The following is an 11683-nucleotide window of genomic DNA, read 5'->3' on the forward strand; positions in this document are numbered from 1 at the left end:
TGGCCTATAGAATGTTGTGATGTCATCTGAAACCTAGCAATACATGAAGAGACAGACACAAGAGTCAAAATGAAAAAAAAAACAAAAAACAACAACAACATTGTTTATCAAGCTTTTGTGTTGTATTGACAATTGCTATCTGTGGCTTCTGTTTTTACGTGGACAATGATCCCAGAAGCATTTACACCAGAAATATTGGAACAAAAAGGAAGTCTAAATCTAGACCACTTCCTCTTTGACATTCCTGAGTTGAGTTGTCTTCCTGCCAAACTATGTAGGCAGAATGGGGACATTACAGTGTTGCAATGTAAAGCCTGAAAACAGCAGGAAAACAGAAACGTGCAATCAAAATCAATATAAATGGTTCTATAAAGATTAACATTAGACAAAAAGAACACAACACTGCACCAGCAGAGTAAAGCTGTAAGGCTACAAAACTTTGCTCAGTAGGTGGTTATGAACAGTGTAGCATATGCACAAGAATGAATGGCAGGTAAAGTGACTTCAGTGTATTATAATATTTGTACAATAAAGGGCTATAACTATCATGAGTTATCAACATTATCAGTGTGCATATGGGCATATTAAATAAATTAATAGGCGATAAACTGACGTGATGCACATGATTACTACCAGTGGATGACACGTGTACAGGCCACTGTTCATTGTACAGTCAGACAGCAGTCAATGGAAAGACCTATTTCTCCTTCACACAGCGAGGGTGGCTCAGACTGAATCAGTTCTGTATTTTTAAACAGGAAGTTAACATTCTAATTTCTATGATCATTCTAATGTTAACGTGCTGCATTTTCATGAGGTTGTACTTCTCACAGGTGTTTTCAAACACCTTACTTTTTTCTTACTTGAGTGATATATTTAACAGTGACCATACACTTACTTACTAGTTACTCTTCCCATTATGACTCTACAAGTAACAAAGGCTTTATGTTGATCATATCTCATTTTCAAAACACTAAAAATGGTGATCCAAATATGTTATGTGCTAGCAATTAATACCCCATAGAAGGGATACAAAGATACTGGACATGATGGCAAGTTATTTATGTTAAAATTTGATGTTTTGGTTCTCAAGATGACTGTCCAATCAAAAAGGACCTCACATGGACCTCACATATACTGCATAGACTAGAGAATGAGGAAAAATGAGCATGTGTCCTCTATATTTTTGAATGTTATGGTAATGGTAACCCACGTTCAATTATTATAATACCCTTTTTAAAACTAAGAGCACAGCCTACATAATGTTTCTATATGTTGAATGCAAATAAACTCAGTGGTATTATTTTTAAGTAAATATAATCTTGCCGAGAACATCTTTTCCCAACTTTTGACTTCTACAAGCTCCAAAGTCCCTCCTCAAACGTTGAGATTGCGCAGCCAGCTGTTTGGGGAAATGTTACTTCCTCTGCTGCAACGGTCAAACTTCCTGTTCCTGACATCACTTCAGTGCTAGCAACAACATGTCTGTGCCCCAGCAGCTACGAGATGAAAGGTATGTCCACTCCAAATCTGTCTCTGAGCTGTAGACTCGAACTCACGTCTTTGGTTATTTTTTAACTTGTGTTGTTACGACACCAAAATTTTTAATTCTAATTAATTACTCAAGGGATAGACTTGATACTATCGATTCTGATACCACAATGATCATTTAAAGAATTTTTTTAGACAATCAAATGTAATTTTCAATATTAACTGCTAGTACTGTCTTTTCTATTCGCACATTGCCTTATCTCTGCGTAAACCCATCCATGTAGGTTCCGTAGTGGTCCGTGGGCGTATGCTAGTTTATGTGCTCTTATACTCTTGTTCTGATACAGCTCAAGAAAGATTCATTGCTGTCCTGTGAATGTGACTTTTTTTATTATCAATACCTGCTCAAATAGTTTTAGTATCCATCATCAGTAGCTGATTTTTTATACTTTTGGCAACCCTAGTTTGATGTTTTAAACTTTGTGGTTTTTAGTGACTTTGAGCAGCTGCCTGATGATGTTCCTGTCACGGCCACCATAGCTGACATTGAAGAGAAAAAGGGCTTCATTGACTATTATGTAAGTACTACAATTAGATGTCATAACTTCAAATGGAGGGCAAGAGCCTATAATAACTCTGAGATGTTTTCTGTTAAAAATAAATTATTAATTTGTTTGGTATTGGCTTCACAAACTGAATCCCATGGCTTGTCCTTTCAACAGTCAAGAATTAACTGTAGTTTAAAATACTGTAACTGTAAGATTCTTAATAAACCTGATGTAATGTGCAGTGCTTTACATTAGTGAGATACATGTGGATTGTGATATGATATAGCACTCTGAAGGGGGAGAGATGAATGTGGAAAGTTGCAGATTTCAGATGATACTCATCACTAAGATTTCATCAGTAACAATTGACATATTATCAATCACTTTAAACTTCACATCCTTGTGAATGTATGTATATTCCCTGAAAATGAGTCGTAATCTCAGAGGGACTATACTGATTAAATAAAGGTCAATATATAGCTTCTCCCCACCTACTTTGTTAGTTCTGTTAGCATAGTTGAGTTCATTTAGCCAGGCAGGCGCCACCTAGTGCCTCCACTCAATTTAATTTCTCTCCAGCGACTAGGTCAGGAATCGGAATACACTAGACGGTTCGCAAAAACCCCGGAAGTGCGAGTTCGGGCACAAGCCAATCAGCGATGAGCCATACATTCTGTGTTGGCAATGATTACTAAGATTGAGGATTTAAAGCCGGAATAAAGAGAATGTTTGGTGAATTTTATCAAGGGGAAAGATATTATTGTCCTTCTTCCTACAGAATTTGGGAAAAGCTTAATATACCAGTTAGCCCCATTAACGGCGCATTACGTATGACATGACCAAACAACAGCGATTGGTTAAATAAAAAAAAATACCTGCCTACCGTCAAGCGAACAAAATCTAATGCTGCAAGGTCAGACGGTTTCTACGAAGTGAAACCTGATGAATCAGGCTAGAGTTCATAGCCATCATTGTCAGAGTCCATTCAGCCTGAAAAATTACAGTAAGTATTCTCTAATGGAAGAAAAGTTAGCATACATACTTCGACTTCCTGAAATGGCCCTCCTGGCGATATCTGCGTTCCTCTGCTTTAAATGGTCGTTCATGTAAAAAGCCATGCCTTTTAGCTGTCGTCAAGCCACAGTGCCTTTCGAATGCTGGCTTGTCTTAATGCCATGCCTCAACATCCTCCACATTAAGGGAGATGCCCCTGGACTGGAGGAAAGCCACCACCTGCTGTTCTGCGGAGCAATCAGATGGACACTCATGTATCAAAAGGTCCAGCTGTTGTCCAAATCCTTAATCAATATTTCTTAATCCTTCACCAAAATTGTTATCCACAACCAGTGAAAGTAAACAGAATTCAAGTGTCTTTAGCACTGTATAATTAAAACCCGCAACCACACACCAGAATGAAACTTTTTAAAATAAAATACACCCTCTTAAAAAGCAAATTCAAATAATTACTGCTTCTGTACTGTTACTAGCTACTGTGCTTTCAACGCAAAACTCCTTTATACTCAGTAGCATAGAAACAAGTATAAGTGAACATGAAAATCCATGCAAATAATTTGAGAAATTATCCTTTCCAGGTGTTTGTGACTGAGGTGAAAACTAAAGGAGGCAGCAAGTATCTGATTTACAGGAGGTACAGGGAGTTCTTGCAACTTCACCAGATCCTGGAGACCAAGTACTCTGCAGAAGGTTCAGAGAGTCCAGCCCCAGGCACATGGAGCCTGCCCACTCTGCCAGGTGACTCAACCAGTCTGACAGGCCACACCTACACTGACAGGCCACACCTACACTGACAGGCCACACCCACTGTATGCCACTGCATATGCCCACTGTCAGACCACACCCACTCAGCCTGGTAACACCCTGTCTGCCTGACCACACCCACCTCTCCAGGCCTCTCTTACTCTTTAAATTCACACATAAACTGCAGGTCATGCCCACTCTACCAGGTCATGTCCAATCTGCCAGGTCATGTCCAATCTGCCAGACCACCTTGCCTGACAGTGCCATTCCTCCATTGTCAGACAACATACCACCCACTCTGTGTAAAACGAACAGATTATATTTCAAAGCATTTTATAGCAGCTTTTACTATGTACAGTGCATGATATCAAGAGCATTTATGTTGACTACTTTAAATCTGGAACAGTCCTGTTAAATGCAGGCTTGTTTTCTATGCCCTGTGTTGATACATGAACTCTCACGGATCATCCAAGCAAGGCACAGTTTATCTCAAACAAACCTTTTACCACCTCACATGAACATTTCCATACCACACCCACTCTCCCACTTCACGCACACTGGGAGTCCTAATTGCCAGCAAGCCCCTTTAGGGATAAAATTACAAGATGGAGATGGCAAAGGGCCTGTTACATGCTATTAATTTATTCTTGTCAAAATAAATGGTACATAGTTAAAGCTGCTAAATAATAACTAAATAAATAAAACTGTAAAATATATTATATCTATTTTACATAGCATCTTCTGAGGTAATTAATTCAGAAGCTACTGACAGGGTGAGTTTCACACTATCAGGCCCATTCCAAATTGTTATTGTTCCAAAGATTCATGGGAAACCAACTGCCTGGCACTATTCCACATACATACACTTGATACTGCAATTTCAAGAACAACAGAAAAACAAATGTTAGCAGAGACTGGAAAAATATAAGAAAACAGTTACATGACACAATTCCAGGCAGTAGTTTCTGTGTCAAGGGACAATATCGCAGACAGAGAAAAGACTAATTGAGCAGGAATAAAAGTTCAAACTATCCATCTTTCACTACTACTGCTATCTTCTTCTTATTTTTGACTATTATTTCAAGCCAATTTGAAATGGTACTTTGCAACTCATAAGCAATGAAGCTAACCTTTTGGATTTGTCTTTAGGTAAAATATATATTGGAAACAAGAGAGATATTGCAGAAAGCAGGATTTCTGAACTCAACGTGTACATGAAGGTAGGTGTGTTTACATTGATAGTGTTGGATAGTGTTAGATAAACTTAGATAAAATTTATTAATCCATAAGAGAAAACAGAGTAGCTATATACTAGCATTTAAATTTCTAACTTAATTTCAGTATTTTTAGACAATTTATTCTTTATTTAGACAATAGAATGTGATTTTCAGCATTAGATTTTCAATTCCCATGTGTCTTATATGTGTGTAATCCCTCAGTGGTCCAGGTAGGTTCCATAGTGGTCCATGGGCGTATATTAGTGTATGTGCTCTTATACTTGTTCTGATATTCAAAATCATTCCGCTATTCAGAAAAGATTCATTTATGTCTTGTGAATGTGACATTTATAGTATCAATATCTGCTCAGATGAGTATAGTCTAGTCAAATTTTTGATATTTTGACAACCCTATGTAAATCTGAGCAGAAGTTGCTGGCTCTTCAGTGGCTGTTGTTGGATGAGGCACTGCGCATGTTCTTCTACCAAAGTGAAGTGGACCGTATGCAGCAGCCACGGGCCCTCCGGAGACTGCGCCCACCAACACGCAAAGTGTAAGTCCCACTCCACCGCATACAGGTTTACTGCATGGTTTATGGTAAACATCTCTAATTACTGGGGCCTGTCGACATGAAACAAAAACTGGCACAACACATTTTCTCCCAGGATAAATAAAAAAGGAAAGAAAATGTTGCTATTAAACTCTAAAGATGTGATGTCAGTTAAATGGATTTTAAAGGTCCTATATTAAAAGATTGTTGTTACCACATTAAAAACATATCTAGAGTTGTGTTTTGTTTCATTCACATGTTTGAGTAACAGTTAACCCTTTCTTATTAGTCTGTCAAAATACTTTGTTTCACCTTGTGATGTTATGAACTGGTAGTTTTCAGGTTAACAGCAACATTTAACCTTCAGTTCAATAGAGACCGACCATTCTAGGACTGAACTTATCCAAATATTCTAGTTCTTGTAAAGGTTTATGGAGTTTAAAAACATATGGAGCACTTCCTGTACTTCCAAAGTGTTTTCTGTTTGAGAGAAATATGTAGACGCATGATTCGTGTCTTAAAACATGTATGAATGGAACAAAAACAACTCAAGGTACATTTGTGATGAGGAAACATTAGAACAGACCAAAAAAAACCCAAAACAGCATATCGGCCCTTTAAGCAATGAGATTAGTACGGCAACTTTGTGGGACACAATCTTAACAAATAATAGTTTCAAAGTTACTTTAAAAAAGTTAAATATTTCAAACATAAATAAAATTCAGCAGTATGTAAAAATAACACAAAAACACAACACACTTGTGTTGAAAGCCACTTAAAGCAGCCATGTTTAAAGAAATTATCTTCAATTATTTTTCAGGATAATTGCCATTTTTTCTTTATTATCTATGCATTTTCTTTGTCTGGAAAATTGTCAAATTACTTTCCAGATTTTACGTGTGTGTGGATACACAGGTATAGTGTAACCTCCACTCTGTGTATAATAATTGTAGGAAAACGGTCAAAGAGAAGATGGACCTGTTATCTTCCCCAAGAGCTGAGGTAAAACACATACACATGGACGCACACGCACACGCGCACACGCACACGCACGCGATACAATAATGACCAACAGCAAGAAAGACATGTTACAGCAGACGTCTAGGTATACGGCTGAAATGTACAGGATGTACAGGACCTTTGACCATGATCTTTCCTATCCGCCTCAAACATTACTCTTCTGAACTGGCACCATCCCCACTGTTGCCAGCAGAGGGCAGTAATAACCTAATCCAAGAACTATGTTAACCAATATGTAAAATTTATAGTGCAGTTTCTGCCAGCTTCTTTAGATATCATTACTCTGCCTGAAAAGTTTCACACATATAATTGAAATAATGCTAAGCATAATGAAAAGATACTGCATTATGCAGGTATAACTTTAAAAAGCTTTTCCTTGCAGGTGCCCAGGGATGCTCCAGATAATACAGACACTGTAATACAGACACTGTGCCATCCAATAATGAATAAATGCTGGCAGTATGGTTCACAGCATCATGCACAGTGTATTTTTTTCCCTGTGCCTTTTTCAGGTCAAATATCTTATGTCTTTTTAAGTCATTTTAGATTCATATTATTATTTAAAAATGTAAGTAATATTAATAAAATATATAAATAAAATATAAATATATAAAATAATGATCCATATGAATCATAAATTATAACTATATAGCAGACAAAAACGTGCACAGATTTTTTAAAAGCCCCATTGTGTAATTGTTCAGCCTAATATTAGACCAAAATCTGTGTCTCCTTTATGTGTCCCCTGTGTGTGTCCTCTGTGTGTGTTCTCTGTGTGTGTCTTCTGTGTGTGTCCCCTGTGTGTGTCTTCTGTGTGTGTTCTCTGTGTGTGTCTTCTGTGTGTGTTCTCTGTGTGTGTCTTCTGTGTGTGTCCCCTGTGTGTGTCTTCTGTGTGTGTTCTCTGTGTGTGTCTTCTGTGTGTGTCCCCTGTGTGTGTCTTCTGTGTGTGTTCTCTGTGTGTGTCTTCTGTGTGTGTCTCCTGTGTGTGTCCCCTGTGTGTGTCTCCTGTGTGTGTCCTCTGTGTGTGTCTCCTGTGTGTGTCTCCTGTGTGTGTCCTCTGTGTGTGTCTCCTGTGTGTGTCTCCTGTGTGTGTCCTCTGTGTGTGTGTCGGCTCTGTGCTGCAGGTGCTGTTTGACTTCCGGGGCAGTGGAAAGGCTGAACTGAACCTGCGCAGGGGCCAGCTGGTGTTCCTGCTGCGCCAGGTCAATGCAGACTGGCTGGAGGTGAGACACAGATACAGAGCCTCCCCATTCAGACCTGAACAGCTCAGCAAGGGTGAAAAGTCCTAGGGTTTAATTTATTCAAAATAACTAATTGAGAGTAAATCAGGAAAATCCTCCATGACTCTCAATTTTAATGATAATAATTAAATGCAAAAAAAAAAAAAAAAAAAAAAATCCACTACTTGTGTGAGTGTCTGCAGCTATCCATCTGGGATACGAACAACTTCACAGCTCTGTTGGGATGACGTTTACAGAAACGTCAACTCCCATTGGGCACCGTCATTTTCTAGTAAGGAAGTCAGTGGCCTCGTTTCTTTTTATGTCATTTTAGATGAATACTAAGATTAAAAAGTAAAAAAAAATAAAAATAAAATAAATGAATATATATATATATATATATATATATATATATATATATATATATATATACATACACACACACACACACACATATATATATATACATATATGTATATGTATATATATTTATTTATTTTTTTTACTTTTTAATTTTACATCCTGGTTAAGCATGGGATAGAATGTTCTGTGTTGATGACAGGTAGAGGGATTCTGTTTTATAAAATTATACATAATGTATTTTACTATTCTTTTAGCTTGTTTTACATTTTTTGAGTAATATAGGATCATTCAGTTTACATATTGTGGCTTCTGACCTGTAACTTGAGGCAATGCAATGATGTCAAGTTTACTATGTTTTGTCTGAGCAGGGCACAGTGAACGAGCAAACCGGGATCTTCCCACAATCCTTTGTCCAGATCATCAAGCCACTCCCCCAGTCCGACTGCGACAGTGAGGGAGGCCATGCCTACAGCTGTCTACGCTGTTTTCTCCTCCGACCTGATGCCACAGAAGCCCGGTCAGTTCTGGAGTTTTTTGTACCTGATTTTTACTGTGTATCTTGCAGTGAAGTGAAGTGATTTAATTATTATTATCTATAACTTGAACTATTTTATCACGAAGACTTATAGTGTGTGAAGAGTAAACTAAACTTGAGTCATATTACTCATAATACAATAATATTACTCAAGTAGAAGTAGTGATGTTTTTATTTATTTAAGAAAAGGAGGAACAGTGCATATTCATTGGCAAATGAAAATATGCCAAATTGGGCTCATTTCCATATGCAGATCCCCTGCAGGCTGCTGTTACAAAAAACAGAACCTAAACACACTCTATTTCTACAGACTGTGTACAGAAAGGACAAACGCTGAAAGACAAGTGATGCCAGGATCGTGTCAGGGCACATTTGACACTACCATGTTAAACACACACATTTAGAAATCCCATTCCAACAGTAGCTCACAAATTACACAATGCACTCCCAGTCAAATGTGTATAGAGAAATACAGAGAAATCTTAGTAGATTTCAGTAAGTTTACTAACTTTATTTAACTTCATTCACAGAATTCCATACATTTTGCCCATATATGAGTGGTTTTCAGATTGTGGAATGTGATCATGCCTTATTCCCACATGGGGGCAGAAGACAGTTTTCCCTATTGATTACATTGTACTTTGACATGAAATATCCAAAAGGAAAAGTCACAAATGTTGAACCTGATAATTTTTATTAATGACTAAACCTAAAAACTCACTGAATACTAGAACAATTTGCATTTTGACAATATTCATTTGAGTTACCCTATTTGTATTAAATATGATTGGTCTAGAATGTTGTAATGTCATGTGTATCCCAGCAGTTTCAGGTCTTTTGTATCTAAAAGGTAGAAAGTAGTAGACACACACACACACACACACACACAAGGTAAATAAAATTGTAAAGAAACTCTTTAAAAATTATTATTATTAATTTAATTGTTTAAAGGTATGTTCAAATCATTTCTTTGACATAATTTGCACTGGCTTCAGAGTGACAGATCAGACACATGAGGTAGCGGAGATAGTGCTGTGTAACTGACTGTACATTAACTCGACTATGACGTGTGTCATGTGCCCCACAGAGATGTATGTGTGCAGGAGGCCCTGGGGATTCAGCCCGCCTTCAAGGACCTGCTGTCCCGTATGAGGTGGGCACATTCACACAGGTCCCCTTTACACTGGCCTGCACCATGACAACACTATGTTTGCATTCTATAAAACTCTAGAAAAGAAACATCCAAACTTATGATCCACCATCCACCATTATGATATTGAATCATATCATTAAATGTTTGGAATGGCTCCACAAACTTGACATAGTAATCTTATCACATTAAATGTCAATACTTTCTGAATTGTGAACAAATAATTTCATTTTTGTTTATTTATACTGGTAGAGAAGACAAGACGTTGAACATTATGCAATTTCATGTGGATAGGCCTAGTAATTACAGAGATATAAACCAGGTCAACAAATCTAAATCTGACAGCTACAGTTAGTACAGTGTAGGAGAGTGTGGTGGTCTGTAGAACAGTGTAGGAGAGTGTGGTGGTCTGTAGAACAGTGTAGGAGAGTGTGGTGGTCTGTAGAACAGTGTAGGAGAGTGTGGTGGTCTGTAGAACAGTGTAGGAGAGTGTGGAAGTCTATAGGACTATGTGGTGGTCTAGAGAACACTGTGGTGGTCTGTAGGACAGAGTAGGACAGTATAAGACAGTGTAGCACAGTGTGGGTTTAGGACAGTGTTATACAGTGTCTAACAGTGCTGTTGTGTGTAGGACAGTTTTCCAGGAGGAGAGCATCGCTCTAAACTACAGGGACAAGGATGGGGAGCTGGTGCGGCTCTTGGACGATGAGGATGTGCGGCTGATGATTCGACAGAGCAGATTGCACCCTAGCTCACAGCATAGACCTGTCAATCAATTCCCATGGGAGCTACATGTGAGCCTGACCTCTGATCTGTCCGTGTATGCCCCCTGCAGGCAGCAGGAGGAGCAGTCATGTGCATGAGGCCTGGGTTATGCACAAATCAAGCTATAAAGAAGTCTCTCACATTTTAGTATTCATTTCATATTAATTCTGTAAAATCTACTTTTAAGAACTTTCAACAGTGTTATAATTGGTTCCCTTCTCATTTACCCAATCAAAGTTGTATTAAGAGTGATTCAGGCATGTTTGAGTAACCTTTGTTTTCAAAGACACCATTGCTGTATTCAAGACACCATTGCTCCGATCTACCCTCGGGACACTCTTTTCCAACTATTTCCTTAATCGGTGTGACATGTCCAATGTGTAGTCATTTCGGTACAAATGAAAGAATCCTCTCCTCACTAGTGTGATATGCAGCTATGCAGAGGAGGTGCCCAGAGCTACAAGGTGCTTTGTTGTGATGATGTTTACAGCGACATCAGCTCCCATTGGGCACCACAGTAGGGATGCACCAATATGATACAGGTGGCTGATATTGACATTTTTTGCATGGATCAGAAATCTCTTCCAAGATATTGGTTCAGTTAGAATCCCATTTTGGTCTTTAAACTGGTATAAGAATATTTTCTGGTGAATGTTGGCTCAAAACATCACATAATATAAGTTGTATTTTTAGTAGTTTTGTTGTTACTTATAACTATGAATACCAGTTACAAAACACATGTTTTACCATACGTCATTTGTGTTTATAGGAAATCGATGATGTTTTCAGTCTCTGCCTTAGTATGGGTTGATACAAGGCATCAGCACATATTTAAAGCCGAATTATTGAGATTGCTATCGGAACACAAAAGGCTGTGTCAGTGCATCCCTACACCACACTTTTCTCAGACTTGTTTCATTTCATTTTATATTATATATTCTACACTGTGATTAAAAATTTCCAAATTATAACAGAATGATTCACAGTTCTCATAGATTATAACTGTATAGCAGACATAAGGACATTATATCTTCCTCTGAATAAACAGTGTACTATCAGATGGTG

General features: G+C 38.0%; 1 protein-coding gene across 2 annotated transcripts; it reads left to right on the plus strand.

Moving 5' to 3' along the window:
* The first annotated feature begins 1419 nt into the window (after positions 1-1419).
* On the plus strand, positions 1420-11676 carry ncf4 (neutrophil cytosolic factor 4). Of its 2 annotated transcripts, none has more exons than XM_020933668.2 (10): positions 1420-1513; positions 1985-2069; positions 3632-3791; positions 4947-5017; positions 5444-5568; positions 6519-6567; positions 7710-7808; positions 8537-8685; positions 9791-9856; positions 10485-11676. In XM_020933668.2, exons 1-10 carry the CDS (start codon positions 1482-1484, stop codon positions 10714-10716), a joined length of 1068 nt encoding a protein of 355 aa, XP_020789327.1. In that variant the 5' UTR covers positions 1420-1481; the 3' UTR covers positions 10717-11676. The 2 variants fall into 2 exon arrangements, with proteins under 2 accessions (XP_020789327.1, XP_020789328.1); XM_020933669.2 differs by having other exon boundaries at positions 10490-10765.
* Positions 11677-11683: the final 7 nt, after the last annotated feature.

The sequence above is a fragment of the Boleophthalmus pectinirostris genome, unplaced genomic scaffold (assembly GCF_026225935.1).
Source record: "Boleophthalmus pectinirostris isolate CB_2022bp ecotype Guang Dong unplaced genomic scaffold, ASM2622593v1 HiC_scaffold_22, whole genome shotgun sequence".
Taxonomy (NCBI): domain Eukaryota; kingdom Metazoa; phylum Chordata; class Actinopteri; order Gobiiformes; family Gobiidae; genus Boleophthalmus; species Boleophthalmus pectinirostris.

Coding starts and splice junctions, on each gene's coding strand:
- ncf4 (XM_020933668.2), top strand. CDS start 1,482: ATGTCTGTGCCCCAGCAGCTACGAGATGAAAG. Junction 2,070..3,631: donor AGGGCTTCATTGACTATTAT/GTAAGTACTACA, acceptor TATCCTTTCCAG/GTGTTTGTGACTGAGGTGAA. Junction 8,686..9,790: donor CCTGATGCCACAGAAGCCCG/GTCAGTTCTGGA, acceptor TGTGCCCCACAG/AGATGTATGTGTGCAGGAGG.